This window comes from Phyllobates terribilis, unplaced genomic scaffold, assembly GCF_046119375.1.
Source record: "Phyllobates terribilis strain yellow unplaced genomic scaffold, ASM4611937v1 Scaffold_3__8_contigs__length_932513732, whole genome shotgun sequence".
NCBI lineage: Eukaryota > Metazoa > Chordata > Amphibia > Anura > Dendrobatidae > Phyllobates > Phyllobates terribilis.
Window position 1 is genome coordinate 506769590 of NW_027362763.1, and position 22105 is coordinate 506791694.

At 43.4% G+C, this 22105-nt stretch overlaps 1 protein-coding gene across 6 annotated transcripts in view; it reads left to right on the forward strand.

The window, feature by feature from the left end:
- The window catches only part of NCOA7 (nuclear receptor coactivator 7), a 139600-nt gene that overhangs the window by 48123 nt on the left and 69372 nt on the right, over positions 1-22105 (forward strand). For all 6 annotated transcript variants that reach the window (XM_073676024.1, XM_073676019.1, XM_073676023.1 and 3 more), the window contains one exon: positions 10140-10345. In XM_073676024.1, the coding sequence (XP_073532125.1) occupies positions 10140-10345 (206 nt within the window). The remainder of the gene's footprint in view (positions 1-10139; positions 10346-22105) is intronic.

Genomic DNA, 22105 nt, shown 5'->3' on the forward strand with positions numbered 1-22105 from the left:
TTGAGTCATTACTACAAAGTATGGCAGGGGTTGAAGCGGTGCAGCTGGGTCAGAAGATAAAGGGGGATGATTCATCCAAGGAAAAGAGACTTCCTGTTTCTACATAGAGCAGAGAAAAGAGACTTCCTGTTTCTACATAGAGCAGAGAAAAGAGACTTCCTGTTTCTACATAGAGCAGAGAAAAGAGACTTCCTGTTTCTACACAGAGCAGAGAAAAGAGAAAAATCAACTGCGTAGAAAGGCAAAATGAGCAATTGTAAGTACACAGTGCTATACAATATGATGATTGCTATACATTAAGAGGATAAAAACTTTGATGGGAGTGGTTCTTTAAACCTGAAGAAACAGGTGTACTTAATCTGAAAATCCATGTTAGAATGGCAATAAATATGTTTATTTATATATATACTGTATATATGGAATTTGTCAGCTGTTTTGCTATTTAATCTGAGAGCAACATAATGTTGTAGCAGAGATACAAACATAGCCAGAAATATGGAATATAGAGAGGACCATGTTCCTTTAATGCAGGAAACTCCCAAAATAATTTGATAATTTGACAAATGAATAAAGGGCGTAAGGAGCATAGAAACCGAACTATGGAGTACACTACAATAAGTCACTTGCCCTGTTTATCATAAAATATTTATTTATTTTTTTCACTTATATAGCGCCATTAATTCCACAGCACTTTACAGACATTATTGGCACTGTCTCCATTGGAGCTCACAATCTATATTCCCTATCAGTATGTCTTTGGAGTATGGGAGGAAATCGGAGAACCCGGAGAAAACCCACGCAAACACGAGGAGAACATACAATGTTGTCCTTGGTGGGATTTGAACCCAGGACCCCAGCGCTGCAAGAATGCAGTGCTACCCACTGAGCCACTGTAAAATACAAAACTTTATTTAAAGTATATCATAAAAACAGGTTCAAGTAATAGTATGTCATGAAAGAAACAAAAAGTGGAGCGGCATGAAACAATACAACCATTGGGCGATAGCACAAGCAGTATTATAAGGTCTATTACTAGGTCAATAAGGGTATTGCTTTCAAGTAAATTTTGTATCACAGTGCACAGGTCAACATCATAGAAGTATACCCAATATATAAGATGGGGAAGAAGAAACACGCCTCAAGTATGACTTGTATAGGTCTGATGACAATGTGATAAGCACAAGCACCACCCGCTGTGTATATAATAATAAATAATATCCCTGTCGATCATAATTAGTATATATATGTCACATATGTGTCACAGCAAGGAAGAAAGTGCCAAGTGCATATGTATAAATAGAGGCGCAAGAAAGATAAAGATGGAAAATGAAGATGAGGAATCTTCTTACCCATGAAGTATAATGGTGCTTGTGTGTGACGCCAAAGTCCCGATGCACGTTTTGCGTTTGCTTCCTTGGGGGGGTGTGGACAATGTGTCATGTGTGTCACATGAAAGGTATATATACCCCCGGTCCCTGTCATCCCCAAAACACGGAAAACCTCTGCCGCTGCAGTGGGTGTCTGAAGGTGGGACTTCTGCCACCAATTACGTCAGTTCCGATGTCCCGGTCATGGTGCGCGTCAGGAAAAAGTTTCCAGTGACGTCAAGTGACACGCACCATTCGGTGTGGACACCTTCAGCGACGGAGGCGGGCAGGAAGGTCCGCACACATACGCTGCAAGCGGTGGCCGTATTGGGTGAGTATTATGTGATATACATATGGGACATGTTTGAAAAGGGCAAGAAAATGGGCATACTAATGGCAATGAATATTGCACGGCCATATTGGGTGAGAATTATGTGATATACATATGGGACATGTTTAAGAAGGGCAGAAAAGCGGGCAAACTAATAACGATAAATATTGCACAAGCATATGAATAGGGAAATAGGAGATAAAAATAATATGTGCCAGAGAGAACAATATCAAGGAAGGAGCATGAAAATTAAAATGAATGAAAAATAAAGAGTCTCTTAATACCTAATTCTGAGAAAGATGGATAAAGAAACAAAAAAGGGGTGTAAACATATAAAACAATATGAATACGACAATGACAGAAAATCTGATACAGTCCCAAAATGCACTATAATCAAATAGAGTCCCATAATGCACTAAAAATGGGGAATATCCACTGAAGTGCTAATGTGGCCACTAATATCAGGCCACCACATATAATCCAACCCCCAGTCCCACCCAGAAACAAGACATCATGGCCACAAGCATTGGTACACGTGTTGGGGAACAGTTCGTGACGTGAGGCCCACATAAATCAAGCCACAAGGACATGTGGCATAATAGACCACATGATCACTGCTGCATGAGATGTAGTCTCTGATCTGATATTTTTGCTTGCCCTCAGATGAGAGGAACGTGGTTGCGTGTTCAATATTGCGACATGCCAGGCATGATCCACACGGATAGCAACCATGTCATGGTTTGCCCGTATAAAAGGGAAAAGAGGGTCGGGCCACATAATGGCTTTTCACTAGTAGATCTTTCAAATTATTGCTCCTTTTGGCTATAACCAGTGGGCTCTCAAGTAATAAACTGCCAAAAGTGGGCTCGGATTTAAGAATTGGCCAATGTTTATTCAAGATATTCCGGATAGCATCCCAACGATTATTATAAGTTAATATAAATCTTATTTGTTAATGTTGTAGCAGAGAGCCTGATTGTAGGGTCTTTTCACTTATTAAGCTGTGTGCTGTAGTTTCAATACAATCACTGTTTTATCAGCAGGAGATTATTACTGCAGGAGTAGGTGTCCAGATAGTCTTTGTAACCTAGCCCGCACCACTGATTGGCAGCTGACAATGCACAGTGTTCACAGGAAGTCTCCAATCTGTGCTGTGGGTGGGTTATACACAGATGAGCATTCATAGCACTGCTACATCTACAGCAGAAAAAACAGGAATTTTGGCAAAACTGCACCAAGCAGTAAGTGGAATCAGACTTACAGAAAATTACTAGAGTCAGGCTCTCTGTCTCTACATCTTACTGCTCTTAGATTCAATAGCAAAAACCTGCTGACAAATTCCCTTTAATATCAGGATTATTTAGCCATTCTCACATGGATTTTCAAAATAAGTACACCAATCTCATCAGATGTAGAGATCTATTTAATAATAATAATAATATGCAATTTGTATTGTGAAATATAGTGACAGGTCCACTTTAAGTAGACTATTCTGTGGTATACGACTAAAAAGACGGGCACTGCCGGAAGAAAAAAAAATCTAATGGAGTCCAAAGTGGCATGTGGGTTCCAATTGTATGACTGAAATCTATGGCTTCTGTAGGGGCACGTCTGAATTCAATTTTACAGGGCTTCAGACGAAAGTTAAGATTTGGGGGCTCAGATGTGGTCAGCATATCCCTTTATCTTTGGGGCGATGTGATGCCGACACATAAAAGCAACCCACAAATGAGTGCTTATACGATCGGTGTTTACACGGACCAATGGTCATGGTTGCTGCTTTTTTGGTTTAAAGGACACATGGAATGATTGTTTGTAATAATTGCATACTACAAAGTATAGAATATTTAGCGCTCAGTTAAAGGACTTTTATTCAAGTTCATGTTATCCATGAAAACTATTTATTGGAGTATAGATTTAGAAGAAACGGGAGCGGCACATTGTGGGCAGCGACAGTCCCTACCCCACTTGTCGGTGTGAGGTGCACATGTGACCCGGCTTTATAGTGGAAATGCAGTATATCATGGTGGTGTACCAAATGAAAGTGCTACCAGTTTGCAGGAATACACTGCAGTTCATCATTCTCTATTTGCATTAGGATTAGGCTTTTATATGGTTTCTCCTGTTGACTTTGGATTTATCACGACAAGCACATAGTGGTGTTTACTCTTCTAATCATTGAAATTGAGTTTGACAACAGAACATATCTGGAGTAATTAGTTTATTATTCTGCCTCAAAGATGCCTTTTGTCTCTTCGAAAAACATTAAGTCCCGTATCAAATTTAATAAGAGCTAATTAGAAGCATCGTGATAAAACATTTGTGCGGAAAATTAGTTTGGCCATTAGTTCAAAATTAGCTCTGGATAGTTTAGAAGGCTTTACTGTGAAATGTGGGCGGTGAGTGGGTTTGGATCAGATCTGAAACTGCAAAATCTGCATCAAAACTACACAGTATGAACACAGTCCAAAGGACTACTACGAAGAAGTTAATACAAGCTTTGAGACCAAATAAGCCTGCTGAGATCTTATATACATACTCAGTATAACTAGGCTAGAATACAAAATTCTCAAGAAGATAAAACAAGCTTATTGGAGCACAGTAGCTTTAATAATATATTACCAGTAACAAAGGGCATAGTAATTGCTTTGTTTGGTATGTAGACACGATCAATGTTATCAGATTTCTTAGGTATTGTCCACATGACTTAGGGGTGAAAAGGGACACAGTGACAAGTGAGGGTCATCGCTGTGTGTATTGTTTTTGTGTTCAGAAAAGCCTTGTTGGTTTTCTATCTCCAACTTTCCATCCATTACACAAAACCAGCAGTGGGTTATAAATGCAGAATTGGTGACTTGTTTCTATACTTTTCTCTGATTGTTCCTCACCTGGTTTTGGCTCCCACTCCTGAGAACAATACTGACCAAATACTGATAGTGGGGCCGTGGCCTTAGTAGCATTATAGTGTTAGAACACTGTGAACATATATTACGTATTCAGAGAATCTGAATAAACTCCAGACCTGGCTCTCTCCTTTTACTTCTATGGGAGTTCTGAAAATAGACGAGGACATTATCTCATAATGAAGCTGCAGTGGTTTCACAGTTGTTAGAGAAGAAAAGCCCAGAGTTACCCTCCATTTAAAAAAAGCCAGTTTTGTTTCTAAACATTCCTTCTAAAGTGAATCTACCACCTCAAGAGAAATTTCAAAGTCATAAGAAAGCTAAAACACAATAAAACATTTCTTAAGTATATATAATTAGGAAAAGTAAAAAATGTCCACTGTAATTTTGGCCTCAGAAGAGTAGGAGCGCTGTTTGACTTTTGGAGTGCAATTTTGGCTAGGACAGATTGTTGCATTCACAGAGCACCCAAGATGTCAAAACCGCTGAAACTCCCCATAAATTAACCCACCTTGGAAGCTACATACCCTCAAGAAATGCATCGGGGGTTAGTGTGACCTTTTTGGATCTAAAGCCAGTGCAGTGGTCTCTGAAAAAATCATTCTGTTTCCAACAAAATGGCTCTGGCATCAGCGCATGCACGGTCGCATCTATCATCAAGTGTAGAGACTCAATCTGCGCATGCGCCGCCCGCGGTGTACAGAGGACCAGCATGGGAGCATCCAGAAGAAGACATTGTCTTATATTGAATTATTATATATTTTAATGCATTGATGGAACAGTAGGGTTAAACTTGTTCTCTTTTTAATGATAATACCGATCTGAGGTATCCTGTGTGCAGCGCTGATGACAATGTCTTCTTCTACGCGCTCTCGCACTGGTCCTCTATACGCATTGGGAGGCACGTGTGCAGATTGAGTATCTAGACTTGACAGATGTGACAGCGCATGCGCCGGCGCCATTTTGTTGTAGAGACCACTGCACTAGCTGCGCAGGTGCAATATTTAAAGTAGGAAGCAGCCCACTGGCGGATCAGTGACTCGTCATTCACACAGGAGGATGAATAAGGGACCAGAGCCACAGGCCGCCCCGATGCATGAAAATATAATTAAATGAAAACTTCAAACAGATTAAACAAAAACCTCAAAATGGATTCCTTCAATACAGGTATCATTTTAGTTTAGTTGGCAAAATCCTGCTGACAGGATCTCTTTAAGCTGTGTGGCCCCAATGAGTTTTTGACGCTGTGTTTTTTCCCTGAATCAAAAACACAGCGTCTTACAGCTCCAGCAAAGTGGATGGGATTTACAGAAATCTCCTGCCCGCTGTACTTTGCTTTTACGCAGTGTATATTTACCTGTGGTGCGTGTTGCAACATGTCAACTTCTCTTGTGGGTACGCTGAGATTTCTGTGCAGATTTTCCCCATAGACTTGCATTAGATGTGGAAAATTCACGGGTAAAAAAATGCACTTGTTTTTAGTGAATGTGAACCGCACATGACTATGAATAAAGCTTTGTTAAAGCGAGGAAGTATCAAAAACAAAACAGCTTTATTTAAAACGTGTAGCTATAAATCTGGGGAACAGAGCGCACAATAGGGTGATACCCTATGGAGGGAGAGTAGGAGAGTGCTGGTTACACTCTCCTGGTGGAGTTGTGACAGGCACAACTCCTATGAAGGCATGAAGAAAAACAGCTGCTGCTCCGCGGCTGGTGGATAAATCCTCCAGGAGATATTGGATCCAGTTGGGTCATGTAGGTGGGCTGCGCTGCTGGAGTAAATCAATTCTCATAAAATGATGATGATGATGATGAAAAGGCTTTTTATTAACAACGCGTTTCAACACCATACCGGCGTCTTTTTCAAGTAGACATTTGGTTTGTTTACTTGAAAAAGACCCCGGTACGGCGTTGAAACGCGTTGTTAATAAAAAGCAATTTCATCATCATCATCTTATAAGAATTGATTTACTTCAGCAGCGCAGGCCACTTACGTGTCATCCAACTAGATCCTTTATTTAAAACATGACATACCAACAAGAGACATCAAAAACATTATAAAAATGCCTGTAAAAAAAGCAGTAAAAAATTGTATAAAAAAACGCAAGTAACCTAATATGTAATAGGTGCAGAAATTCTGCAATATCAAAAATCTACTAAAACGTCATTGTCCGAACGCAGTCTTAAAGGGAACATGTCAACTGATACATGCTGTCCAGACCATGGGCACCATGTATCAGCCACTGGCTGTAGTATCTCAGCCATGTACAGTATGTTTGTCTCTAAAACATACTTTTAAGGCCACTGCCCCATTTTCAGTATTCGGTCAGTATTTCTCAGTAGTGGGAGCCAAAACCAGGAGTGGGTGATAAATGCAGAATTGGTGACTTGTTTCTATTATACCTTTTCTCTGATAGTTCCTCACCTGGTTTTGTCTCCCACTCCTGAGAAAAAATACTGACCGAATACAGACCAAATACTGATAGTGGGGCTATGGCCTAACAGTAGCCAGAAACCGAGCCGAGCTATTGACTAGTCATACAGGCTGGTTCGCTGTCGGCTTCTCCCCACCTGCTGAGAGTGACTGACAAGCCTCTGCCTGCACACCCGCAGGAGAGGCTTGTCACTGTCAGCTGCCGGGGTCCTGCCTGTAAGACTGGTCAATAGCTCGGCTTGGGCCCCGGCAGCTATTAAAAGTATATTTTTCTCTAAAACGCCGCAGCATGTATCAGCTGACAGGTTCCCTAAAATGTGCCAAAACAGCAGAAGCCCTCCCCTGCCCCCCCAAAGTTACCCAATTTCAGAAACTACTCTCCTCAACAAATTCATCTAGTGGTGGGCTAAATGATTTCCCCATTGTATTCTACAACTAGCGACTTGATAAAACGATGAAATAGGCCAAATACAACCAGATCTGAGCACAATGCTTACATCTACCATTTAGATGCTGTGTAACATGAGCTCCTCCATCACAGTTTGTACCTCCCAAAATCCCACCACATTTTGCGCTTACTCTGAAGTCATGATAAAATCTTTATCCCTGTAATACTCTGGTAAATCAGCTGATTTAGTAATGATGTGTATTTGAGAAAACTTCTATACTTTCATATTTTGTCACTTTTTGAGTTTTTCTACCTAATCTCTATGATAGTGTAGTGTAGTGACCCATTTGTTAGGAAATCTTGCCAACTGTTTCCAGTGACAGCTTTGCAGAATTGAGAATGTGTCTCTGGGCTGTGCAAGTTAGCTCTTCTACCAAAGAGAAGAAAACTGTCTTTTTAGTGCCACCTTCATGTAGCTACCCAGAAAGTTATTGTTAACCCATTAAAGAGCCTTGAAAAGAGGAAAGAAGCACTGTTAAATGCACTGAAATGGTTACAAAGTAGCAAAAATGTTGTGCTATTGGCTTTTGGAATAAGGCGTAGTATATAACAATGATGATGAAACATCATTTTACTCACTGTGTGTGAGTTTGGGAGCATCCATTAACATGCATACACAATTATTATACTTTTGATGATTAATTTTACTATTGAGCAACTACAGTGCTCTCGGTCAATGCAAAAGTTAATAAACCTGAAACCTGAATACTTCTGAAAGTAAAAGTGGGGATTTGTCTTTCTTAGGAGAATATCTATGTGTGCAGAATTATTGGGTAACTATTAGTGTACAGAATTATTATGCAACTAAATGAAAAACATACATTTTCCCATCTCAGTTGTTTATTTTCACCTGTTAAAGTGAGAATAATAACCAAACAACTCAAAATCTACAAAAATACATTTCTGACGTTAAAAAAATATATCAGTGACCAATATAGCAATATAGCCACCCTTCGTTCTATTAACAGTCATAAGTCTTCCATCCATGGAGTCTGTCAGTCTCTTAATCTGTTGATGATCAACTTTTTGGGCAGCATCAACCGCAGCCTTCTAGACAATGTTCAGAGAGGTGTACTGTACCTTTCTAGAAATCTCCCATTTAAGAGGGGTCCGCAAGTTCTCAATATGGTTTACAGTAGGTCAGGTGAGGAAGGAGCCATGTCATTATTCTTTCATCTTTAAGGCTTTTGCCAAGCAGTGAAGTACTTTGATGCATGCAATGGAGCATTATCTTTCATAAAAATCATTGTTTTCTTAAAAGATGTAGACTCTTTCCTTCCTATACCACTGCTTAAAAAAAGTGTCTTCTAAAAACTGGCAGTAGGTTTGGGAGTTGATTTTGAGTCTACCTTCAACTTCGAAAAGTTCATCTCGCTCATCTTTAATAATACCAGTCCATAGCAGTATCCCACTTACACCTTGCTGGTGCCTGAGTGTAAGTGGGGGTCTTTGGCCCCATCCATCTGGTCTGTCAGGAGTCACTGTAATCTCATCAGTCTATAAAACCTTTGAAAATTCCGTCTTCAGTTATTTCTTGGCCCAGTCTTGGTAGAGGCGGGGTTACACAGACTAGCCAGACTGCTATGCATGTGAGACCTAGTCCTCTACTGATAATCTCATGCTGATAAAACAGTGATTGTATTGAAACCACAACACACAGACTAGTATGTGACACATCCTTGGAATCAGGCTCACTTCCCTATATTATGTTGCTCTCAGATTATATAGCAAAAACCTGTTGACAGATTCCCTTTAAATGGAGTATGCATACTTTTGGCTTGTGTACCACATGTAGGTATATGTAATGCTGGACATTCCATGTCCTCTGAAACTTTAACTGTAGCTACTACATGGTATGGGGGAGGTATTTGATTGTAAAATATCTTAGTAATGTTTTGAAGGCTACATTTTTTGTGTCATGGAATTAGTTTATAAGACATGAAGCTGTGCTAAATCATTCATCTGTCAGATCTACAAGGTTACCAACAGACCCCCATTGACTTATATTGGACCGGAGAGAGTTTCAGGACTTTTTACTGCGAGAACTGTGCTGCATGTGCTGATGTTCATGCTTTCAAAATGGCATAAACCATGATGGAACCAATGATGGATGCTCAAGGCTTAGTATGTCGAAAACAATGTAAACCAGATGGACATGTCCACTCTGGGGTTTTGTTAGTCAGTATATCTTTTGCTGTTTAAAACTCAGGAAGAATGGAGCGGCACTTCATCCCTTTAACTGTGTTATTTTATTTCAATTAAATATCATAGGAACTTAACAGGGTAGATGTTGGACAACGCCGTTTCGGGTGAACATACGCTTCCTCAAGGCTCTCTCTGCTAGCCGATGGGAGCACCATCTACCCTATGCAGTCCATATAGAGCGCATGGTTAAAGGGACGAAGTTCCTATACTTTCTTCCCTCACTTTTATGGTTATTCTTATATCGTTTTGCTGAGCACAATGTGCCTTGTTAAGAAGATCTGTGTTGCCCATATTGTTGGATATGTCCTAGAGTAAGTAGTTGATATATAAATCTCACAGTGCCATTGAGAGTTTAATACTTGTTTTTTTATATCTTTTGCTGTTTGGTTGTGCTGGATATTGGCGTTTTTACATAATTGATAATTTATTCTTTGTTTAAATTTGTTAAGGTTGAAAAAACGAAAGACAGCAAAACAAAATCCAGAGCTTACATCCAGTAATTCACACGTCGATCCTCCTCCCAGCAAAGATGGCAGTTTGACGGTGATTCTAGGACAAGTTCCCGAGAAGGCACTGAGTACTGATGAAGAAAAGAAAAAGAAAAGAGGTCAAGGGAAACAGTCTCGTCGTACTGAGAATAAAAGGCACAGCACGGGTATGAAGGTTATTGTGACCCATCCGGCTTTTATCTAGCACTTTCTCATGCCTAATATCTAGATATTGTAAATTAGTAACAGAATACAAAGTGTCACAAACAAGGAGGTGTTAATCATCCTTCTGACCATTTTAAGATTAATTTAACATCATTTTCGGTAAGAAGCTGACTGAAATTCGTCCCTGCTCATACCTAACCTTCTGTTTCTGTGAAACGCTGCAGCGTATGCGTTAAACAGAGGCTGTGGTATGTTGTAGGTATGGTATATTGTAGCCATTTAAAATCCTTGTTGATCTGTGGGCATGTGGAGCCCCCCACTGATCATTCAAACCATTGGGCAGAAGTGTTCGACTCATGCAGGAGCATGCACACAGCGGTGTATCAAAGTATAACTCTGTGTACTTTTACCTTACTGCTGGTTTCTGTAATTTCTCAGCTAATAACTTATCAGGATCCTCTACTGTAGCCTCTTGCTACTATCTGCAGACCATTGTACTTGTTCTTAAAGAGGTTGTCCATTATTGTTACATTGATGGCCTATACATCAATGTCTGATCAGCCAGAGTCCGACACCTGCCACCCCTGCCGATCAGCTGTTATTCGTGTTGGCCGCTGGCAGTACCTATTTACAGAGCTGGCCGTCTACTTGTAGTGGCTGCCGAGGAGAACTGCAAATCCGCCTATTGATTTAAATAGGAGACAGATGTGCAGTACCAAGCCCAAGCCACTATAAGTAGACTGCCAGCTCCACAAGCAAGTACATGCAGCAGACGGCCACCGCCGACACCGATAACAGCAGATGGGGGATACCAGGTGTCGGACCCCGACCAATCAGACATTGATGACCTATCCTAAGTATAGGCCATCAATATAAAAGTAGTGGACAACCTCTTTATTAATCTTCCTAGTTTTAATGTCCATTTACATAAATCGACGTGTAGCATAATACGACTGCCGATCGGTAAACTTTTAACGGTCAGGCAGACCAAAGTAAATAGTTCTTGGCAGTGCGAGTCTGGTTTACAATGCGCTGTCGAGATCGATGATTTGTTTATTACAGCACAAAATATCATTTCAGCGTATTGCGCACCCATCGTGTCATCGGCAGCCTGTTTACACAGCAAGATAATAAGATTGTAACAAGCAAAAGATTATATAGGCAGGACAGCATAGGATCACAGCTGATTCTTTCTATGAGGTTAAACATTTCCCTGTCTGTTTTTAAACAATGTTTTACTTTAAAGAAAGAATCAGCTGTGATCCCATACTGTAATGTCTGTATACTCTTTCGCTTCCCCCCTGCCCAGGAGATGTGGTATGATCAGACCATGTCCCTATACAGTAAGACATAGCAATTACACAGCACGGGAACATGTATAAGATTATCTCAGCACAGGAACATTTTATTTAGACACATCCAATTGTGGAGCTTATTATTATTCCAAGATCTAGTGATTTAAATTAACTGTTGTTCGTGGGAAAACCCCTTTAATGTGCAATACCATGCACAGCTACAATCGCATGGTTGTCACTGTGATAGATATTGTAGGCAGGTCAACCACAATTTAATTTTAGGCTACATTCACATATATGTGTGACACGTCCTAGTACTGTCTGATGTTTTATCAGACAGCATTTGGACCCGTAGAGTAGAATAGATGGATCTATTAAAATAGCAACTCTCAGTGTAAAATCCGTGTGGCTCCGAGCATGTCCTATTCTGATACGATTTTGCGGATCAGACTCGACCATTAAAGTCTTTTGGGATCCATATAAAATGGATGAAACACCGAAGACGGACTTTGTACTTCAGAGTGCCATCCGAGCTTTATCTGTTTTTTACTGATGCATTGTTAATTGTCAATGGATATCTACATTCCTCTAGGAAGTTGCTGTGTCAAGCACTGCAGTGAAGTGACCAGGGTACACCATCAAGTGCTACACCCCATGGTTCCGCTGATCACTAATATATCAATGTAATATCATGAAAGAAAACTCTTTAATATATTGTTATAAGAGTCCTAGCATGTAGTGCACAGGTATTGTTGACAACTGATGCCATGATGTCATAGGGCTTCCTCTAGATCAAGGATGCACAAAATTTTCAGGTCCGAGTGCCACCTGGTCAGATTGAACCAATCCCAAGGGCAGCAATAAAACTTACATAGGGTGTTATCATCAGAGATATTTTTGGCATATCAAAAGTATGTGATATTTCCACACCCCAGAACTTCCACCTATCAGATGTAAGGGGTCGCCTTCTCTCCATTTGTTACTGCTTTGCAGTTAATGGGATTAAAACTACATAAAACTACAATGAAAGGGAAAAATCTGAGAACACCTGTGATCAGCTTCCAGACAAGCAGATATGTGACTATATGGTTGGAGGTTGCACAGATAGCATCTCAGGCCGCACTTGGTCCCAGGACTGCTGGCTGGGGCCCCCTGCTCTGGAGGGAGCAAGCTGATGACGGACTTTTATTGATCACATTGAACACTGATCAATTCACTTTGCCATCATTTTATGTAAAAAACATACAGTAATGGACAGGTATTTTTGAAAGGGAACTTATCACCAGGAGAGACCCCTTTAACGTCAGGGATTTATTAGGTGCCTTTAGAAAAACAAGTCAGCAGAAGATGTTTCCATTGAGCGGACGTCTACCTCATATTTTGTGATAGAGGATTATAAATTACCTGTTCATGAGGATGCTACTTCCCAATTTGACACTACTATATTGGTATTGTTCTTCTTGCTTTCCTCTTTTTACTACAATTACATGTATTGTGTACCAGCTGATTTTTGTCAGTCACACATGGTGTGCAATAAGCACAGGGCGATCAGCTAAGTTTACAGGGAATTAGGTATTTTATTTGCAGAAATCTACCAGTCAGATTAAAAGGATCATCCCGTGCTACCTTCTCCTGTAGTACATACTGCATTTTCGGATCAACCAGGAAAAAAACTGATGAAATATGGGAAATGCCATGGCGTCTACCACTGATAGGACTACTGAAATTGCACTTGGTGAGTAGTAATATTTCAGTCTGGGTCCTCACCAGCAATATTTGCTACATTCCCCTAATGCGATCACCATACTTCTCAAGTTTTTTTTTAATTAGGTACAAGAGGCACGTGTCTATGGAAACCCTTTGGGTAAATGTGTCTGTTGCTCAGGAAAGGGGTAGATTATAGTTGATGCAGAGGATACATGCCAAATCTGGCCCTCAGGGTGGTTTTATTTGGCCCGCGACACCAGAACCACCACCCCTATGTGGGGCTATTATTTTGTATGAAGGACTTTGTGGTGCATGTAATACTGTATGGAGGACTATGTGGGGCCCATTATTCTATAGTGGGGCCCATTATACTGTATAGAGGACTATGTGGGGCCCATTATTCTATAGTGGGGCCCATTATACTGTATAGAGGACTATGTGGGGCCCATTATTCTATAGTGGGGCCCATTATACTGTATGGAGGATTATGCGGGGCCCATTATTCTATAGTGGGGCCCATTATACTGTATGGAGGACTATGCGGGGCCCATTATTCTATAGTGGGGCCCATTATACTGTATGGAGGACTATGTGGGGCCCATTATTCTATAGTGGGGCCCATTATACTGTATGGAGGACTATGTGGGGCCCATTATTCTATAGTGGGGCCCATTATACTGTATAGAGGACTATGTGGGGCCCATTATTCTATAGTGGGGCCCATTATACTGTATAGAGGACTATGTGGGGCCCATTATTCTATAGTGGGGCCCATTATACTGTATAGAGGACTATGTGGGGCCCATTATTCTATAGTGGGGCCCATTATACTGTATGGAGGATTATGTGAGGCCCATTATTCTATAGTGGGGCCCATTATACTGTATGGAGGACTATGTGGGGCCCATTATTCTATAGTGGGGCCCATTATACTGTATGGAGGACTATGTGGGGCCCATTATTCTGTATGGAGGACTATGTGGGCCCATTATTCTGTATGGAGGAGTATGTGGGGCCCATTAATCTATATGGAGAACTATGTGGGCCCATTATACTGTATGGAGGACTATGTGAGGCCCATTACACTGTATGGAGGACTATGTGGGCCCATTACACTGTATGGAGGACTATGTGGGGCCCATTATTCTGTATGGAGGACTATGTGAGGCCCATTACACTGTATGGAGGACTATGTGGGCCCATTATACTGTACGGAGGACTATGTGGGGCCATTATACTGTATGGAGGACTATGTGGGCCCATTACACTGTATGGAGGACTACGTGGGGCCCATTATTCTGTATGGAGGACTATGTGAGGCCCATTACACTGTATGGAAGACTATGTGGGCCCATTACACTGTATGGAGGACTATGTGGGGCCCATTATTCTGTATGGAGGACTATGTGAGGCCCATTACACTGTATGGAGGACTATGTGAGGCCCATTACACTGTATGGAGGACTATGTGGGGCCATTATACTGTACGGAGGACTATGTGGGGCCATTATACTGTATGGAGAACTATGTGGGGCCATTATACTGTATGGAGGACTATGTGGGGCCATTACACTGTATGGAGGACTATGTGAGGCGATTATACTGTATGGAGGACTATGTGGGGCCATTATACTGTATGGAGAACTATGTGGGGCCTATTATACTGTATTGAGGACTATTATTCTGTATGGAGGACTATGTGTGGCCCATTTTTCTATATGGAGGACTATGTGGGGCCCATTTTTCTGTATGGAGAACTATGTGGAGCCCATTATACTGTATGGAGGACTATGTGGGGCCATTATACTGTATGGAGAACTATGTGGGGCCATTATACTGTATGGAGGACTATGTGGGGCTATTATACTGTATGGAGGACTATGTGGGGCTATTATACTGTATGGAGGACTATGTGGAGCCATTATACTGTATGGAGCACTATGTGGGGCCCATTATACTGTATGGAGGACTATGTGGGGCCCATTATTCTGTATGGAGGACTATGTGGGGCCCATTATTCTGTATGGAGGACTATGTGGGGCCCATTATTCTGTATGGAGGACTATGTGGGGCCCATTATTCTGTATGAAGGACTATGTGGGGACTATTATTCTGTATGGAGGACTATGTGGGGCCCATTATTCTGTATGGAGGACTATGTGGGGCCCATTTTTCTGTATGGAGAACTATGTGGAGCCCATTATACTGTATGGAGGACTATGTGGGGCCATTATACTGTATGGAGAACTATGTGGGGCCATTATACTGTATGGAGGACTATGTGGGGCTATGATACTGTATGGAGGACTATGTGGGGCTATTATACTGTATGGAGGACTATGTGGAGCCATTATACTGTATGGAGCACTATGTGGTGCCCATTATACTGTATGGAGGACTATGTGGGGCCCATTATTCTGTATGGAGGACTATGTGGGGCCCATTATTCTGTATGGAGGACTATGTGGGACCCATTATTCTGTATGGAGGACTATGTGGGGCCCATTATTCTGTATGAAGGACTATGTGGGGACTATGATTCTGTATGGAGGACTATGTGGGGCCCATTATTCTATATGGAGGACTATGTGGGGCCCATTATTCTATATGGAGGACTATGTGGGGCCCATTATTCTGTATGGAGGACTGTGTGGGGCCCATTATACCGTATACTGGTTGGCCCGCGACTTTGTCCAAGTTTTTCATTTTGGCCCTGTATGTTTGAGTTTGACATCTGTGATATAGAGAGTCTGTGCAGTAGTCTCCATTCAGTAATTACATTGATTTGATGTAACTTTATATATAGATGATTGCTTTACAAGTTGAGGTTCTGGATAATATAAAGCATAATTTTTTTATGTGGATTTATTAATATGAAGGAATATAGCCTATGTGGCTACTTTGCCAAGATATTGTATAATAATGGACTTAAACATTGCAGAGTTGTTCAGGTCTATTCAATGGCCCAGGAACCCAGACAGAGATGAATGGGGACCCGAGTATGGAAGTGAACACTGTTACATGCAGTGGCATCCAGGCCTTGGTTAAGTAATAAAAAATACATACTTTTAAGTGTACAATAAAAAGTGTACTGGTCATTAAAAAAGTTCCCTTTGGAATACATTAAAGTGTTCCTCTAGATATACTCTCACAACTGCATGCTGGATGGTACAATTTCCAAAGCAAATATACAATGCTGAACAAGTACTGTGTACAGGGCCTATTAATTACAACAGGACCTAAACAAACATAATGCTTGCTGGACATTTTTTGATAAAAAAATGTCGCATTTACTGTGCACTGATGTCTTTGCCCACTTGATGTTGGAACATGCAAAAGAATATGCTTCGACATACACTTCAAGACCTCACAAGATTTTAGTAAGTTTACAACTTAAGATCTGCAGCAGTCACCTGGGCATGTTAGGAGTTGCAATTTTTCCAGATCTCAAAAGATTGAGGGCCACTTGTTGCCGTGTAGTCCTAGCCTTTAGCTGGACTGACCAGCGATGAAGAAATCTATTGCAACTGTTTGGTCAACTCTTCCGTGGCCGATCATGGGTAAGGAAGCAGGAGTGGTTGCCCAGAATGTGAATTTCTGTAGGGGCGTTCCTAGGGATGCTCATTTCACAGTAATCATGCAAAATGCTTGTTGGTCAGTTGAAGTGATCTTTTTATTTGCACAAAAGATTACCATTCTTGAGATCACGTCTTCCTGTGTAAATAGGACCTGTGTTGCCAAGAGCAATAGCAGTCTATGCACAGTGAGTGATCTGATTTTTCAGGACACATCTGAAGCGGGGTCTGGTTGTGTAATCTGGCTGTTAAACAAACATGTTGCCATTTGGCGGATGTTTAATGCTGCATTATGCTGCGCACTATGAAGCCGACTGTCTCTACCACTGCTTTATGTCTCCCATCTCTCTCTACAGCTCTCCTAAATGTACAAAAGTGTCCCCTGTCAAAGAGAAAAAACCCTAACATTACAAAAATTTTTTTACCTTTTTACTTGCATTTTCTTTATCGTTAGGACATGGGTTTGGCAATACAGTAATTACATAAAAAGCACGAAAAATTTAGTAGTAAAATAAAAAGTAAAAAATATATATTAAAATAATGTTTAACTTTTTACTTTAAAAATGTTATCTCAGATTTCATCAAAAAGCAAACGGTAAATTATAATCACATCAGTATTTTAATATACAATATTTAATATGTAATAATTGTACTTGGGGGATAAGCATGTTCAATACTGGACTGGAGGAAGGGATTCAATAAGTGATAACAGTCCACGGGTTAGAGGGGCCCAAAATGCTTGCCTTCCTATGGGCGCTTGCAACTCATGTTATGTTACTGCTTTAGATGCATCTACTATGTGGTGTCCAGCATTTAAAAAGAAAAATATCCCGAATATGACACAACTTGGTGACAAATGCATATGACGCGCCCCTGGGCCTGAGTCGCGCAGCGTTGCGCACGCGGGAGCCTACCCGGAGCCGGATCAGATAGGGATCGTAGTCTCGTGGCGGTGACCCGGTCCGTGCCCAGGGAGTCAGACTAAGTGGCGGTATATTAGCAGTAGATGTAGGACGACTACGCCACCCGTTGAATGCAGCTATGGAGCTGCCGCTGCAGGGCAGACCGCTGAGGCCGGTGGTAGGATAGTGCAGCGTAGATGGTATAACCCCCAACGGGAGGGGTATGGCCTCAGGGCAGCCGACGTGGATGATGGGGGTAGCAGGAACCACTCAGAGACGATGCGGTGTAGTTCAGGGTCTTTACTGGTGATAAAGATAGACCCTCCCGGAGTACTGGCTAGCGGTCGGGGCCTGGTCAGTCCTTGAGCAGATGGGATCCCCCTTGGCCAGGCGGAGTTGTAGGCCTCCCCAACTAATTGTACTCTTCTGGCTTCCTTGCTAGAGGCGGGTAAAGGTAGCCCATGTCCCTGAGTGTACCGTGTGGTGCTCACCCGTATGGCCGGTGACTCGGGGCCTTCTAGTGGCTTCCGCTCCACGACGGCGGTGCTGGTCCCACGCGTGTGACCGTGCCTTCGGGTTTCTTGGCCAGAGGACCTGAAATCCCCTGCCGGGCGGTTTCTGCTGCTGGGTCTGGGTTAATCCCCACAGCCTCGGACTCCGGGTCCGGTGGTAATTCTTCAATCAGGGCGAGCTCTTCAGCTGCCAGCCCCTGATTCCTTTTAGCACTGCTCCCACTGAGCTCCTGATCTTTCTTTCCTAAGCTGCTCCTCTTCTTCTCTCTAACCCTGCCTCAGCCCCAGTTTTATATAGGGGAAGTCCTTCCCCTCCCAGGACCGGGCAGGAGGTGTGGCATGAATAGGATTCCTGACCAAGAGACCTCCCACCTGCTCTCAGACATAACATTGCTATTACTGTGGAGACCAGACCCCTGGAGTGCCACATTCCCCCCTAGTGAAAGTTAGTACTCCGGGACTAAACATACTTTTGTAAACATAACAAGGTGCAAACAATAACATTCTAATAGAGACAACACATAAGGTGGTCACGGCGTGTCCGCAACCGGGTGTAACTTTTGAGGAAAACAAGGGTGTCCATTTCACCAAAAACAGGGAGACGTAACCAGGTAGGGGTCTGTCCTGCCCCGAGTCCTTAACAGTCTTTCAGTCCGTCCTGGGTTACGCTCCAACTATATACACAAAGGATTCCCGGTAAATCCACCAAAGACTCCTATAAATAACTAGAAACACATAATTATACACAAGCAACAATAAACAGGTAAATATTAATAAAATAGCTTGAACATTTTAGATCCTCCACCGTATGGGCAGCTGGCCTCTAGTGACCCTAGTGGACCTACGGAGCTGGTTGATTGGTCCTGAGCTACAGGGTATAGGAGCTGTCAAAGGTAAACTGGGCAGCCGTCTACGGACTCTTTGGCTCACTAGGGGTATGGCAGGCTCACTATAAGCAGAGGGTTGATTTTCCTGGTCTGCTTGTGTGAGGCCTTCTGCCTCCTGGACCGGCTGTTCTTCCAGCTCCACCTGTGTCTCCGTAGGCACTTGGGATACTGGTTGGAGGAACGTGAGGACGGGTACCACAACAGCACCATTGACTTGAGTCCAAGACCGAGGGAAGTCTCCGAGCACAGTACTAACCATATCTTCCCTTTCCTCTACGGGTCGAGGGTCTTCTTGTTCCTCTTCAGGGTTCCGTAGCTGTTCGGGACACTTCTTTAGGTGATCCCGGGATACAATGGCTGTGGTTTCCCCTCCGTCTTTACTGATTGTACAGATCTTTGGGTTGTCGTGGCTTGAGGGCAGTACGTTGTACGGGTCCTTCTCCCATTGGTCGTCCAACTTGTGGAGCCGTCTTTTCCTCTTCAAGACCTGCTCTCCGGGCACCAGGGGAACAGCGGGAGCATACTGGTTGTAAGTTTTCTCTTGTCTTTCCCTAGCTTGACAGAGACTACGCTCCACGCTCTCCTGTACTTTTCGGTATTGCCGCTGCCTCTCTGTGTCCCAGTTGGCTTCTGGTGAAGTGTCCTCGGGTGTCAGGACTCCCATCTCCAGATCAACAGGAAGCTTACCAGGTCTTGCCCTCATTAGGTAAGCCGGGGTACAGTTGGTGGAACCTACAGGGATGTGGTTGTATAGGTCCACCAGGTCGGGCAGCTTCTCAGGCCACAGACTGCGTTCTTCCAGGGGCAATGTTTTCAGAAGATCTATCACCACCTGGTTCATTTTATCACAAAGTCCATTAGTTTGCGGGTGATAGGGTGTTGTTCTTATCTTCCGGCATCCATACATGGTGCAGAACTCCTGGAAGACCTCCGCTTCAAAGGCAGGCCCCTGGTCCGTCAGCACCTGCTCCGGGTATCCATGCGGACGGCAGAAGTGCTGCTGGAAGGCTCTAGCTGCTGTGTGAGCCGTTAAGTCCTTGACGGGGACGACAACCAAGAACCGGGAGTAGTGATCCACGATGGTTAACGCGTAGACGTAGCCACTCCTGCTTGGGGTCAGCTTTACATGATCCAAGGCTACCAGTTCCAACGGCTGTCTGGTGATGATGGACCGCAGGGGAGTCTTCTGGCTGGCACGGTCCCTCCTTCTTAAGTTGCATGGGCCACAGTCTCTGCACCACCTCTCGATGGTTCCTCTCATGCCTACCCAATGGAACCGCCCGCGCAGCAGAAACTCCAGCTTCTTCCATCCGAAATGCCCAGCTCCGTCGTGGTATGCCTCCATCACCATAGCTGCGTCTCTTCTTGGCACCACTACTTGCCAGATTAGTTCATGCGTCCGGGAGTTAACCATTCTGCGGCACAACTTTCCCTTATAAAGGAACAGTCGACTCTTCTCAGCCCACAGTTGCTTGGCTTCCTCCGGAGCGTCTGGGTCAAGGCGTGCATCTGGCCGAGTCAGCATCTCCTTTACCAGACGGACGGCAGGGTCACTGTCTTGCGTCTCCACCCAGTTGTAATGAGGTAAGGGGTTGAACGTAGCGGTTTGCTTACTTCTTACACGGTGGGAATACTGGATAGTCCCATGACGGTGGAACGCGGGGAGCTCAACTTCTTCCAGTTCCTCTGAATCTTCCCCTACGTCCGGTAGGTTTGGCATCCTGGACAGGGCGTCTGCGTTGGTATTGGAGCGTCCTGCCCGGTATTTGATTGTAAACTCATAGTTGGACAAGCGGGCCATCCATCTCTGCTCTAGGGCACCGAGTCTTGCAGTGTCCAGGTGTGTCAACGGGTTGTTATCCGTGTACACGGTGAACCGGGAAGAAGCGAGGTAGTGCTTAAAGCGTTCGGTGACTGCCCACACCACTGCCAGGAACTCTAGCTTAAATGAGCTGTAATTCTCAGGGTTTCTTTCGGTGGGTCGCAGTTTTCGGCTGGCGTAAGCAATTACCCGTTCTTTCCCCTGCTGGATCTGGGATAGTACGGCTCCTAGCCCGATGTTACTGGCGTCGGTGTAGAGGATAAAGGGCTGGCTATAATCAGGGTACACCAGGATTTCATCCCCCGTGAGGGCCATCTTCAGCTGGCGGAAGGACTCTTCTTCCAACTTCTCCCATCTGAAGGGCGGCTTCTGGTTCTTGGCCTTCCTGGACTGGCCTATCAGGAGGTCCTGCATAGGAGCTGCCTTTTTGGTGAAACCGGGAATGAACCTTCGGTAGTAGCCTACCAACCCGAGGAACTGCCTCACTTCCTTTACGGCTGGAGGGGCTTGGCCATTCCTTAATTGCGGTGATCTTATCAGGGTCGGGAGCCACTCCGTCAGCACTCACCACGTGTCCCAGGTACTGCACCTTTGGCTTCAGGAGGTGACACTTGGAGGGTTTCACCTTTAGGCCGTAACTTGCCAGAGCTTCGAACACTTCCGCCAGGTGCTTCAGGTGGTCCTCGTAGGTCTTGGAGTAGACGATGACATCGTCCAGGTATAACAGGACCGTCTCAAAGTTCCGGTGTCCCAGACAGCACTCCATCAGTCGCTGGAAGGTTCCTGGTGCGTTGCAGAGTCCAAACGGCATGCAGGTAAACTCGCTAAGTCCCATCGGGGTGGTGAATGCGGTCTTCTCCCGATCCGCCTCTGCTACAGGAACCTGCCAGTACCCGCTAGTGAGATCCAAGGTGGAGAAGAAGTTAGCAGATTTTAAAGCAGCCAAAGACTCCTCTATTCTTGGTAAGGGGTACGCATCTTTGTGTGTGATACGGTTAATTTTCCGGTAATCTACACACATTCTCATGGTGTTGTCTTTCTTTTTAACCAAGACTAGTGGAG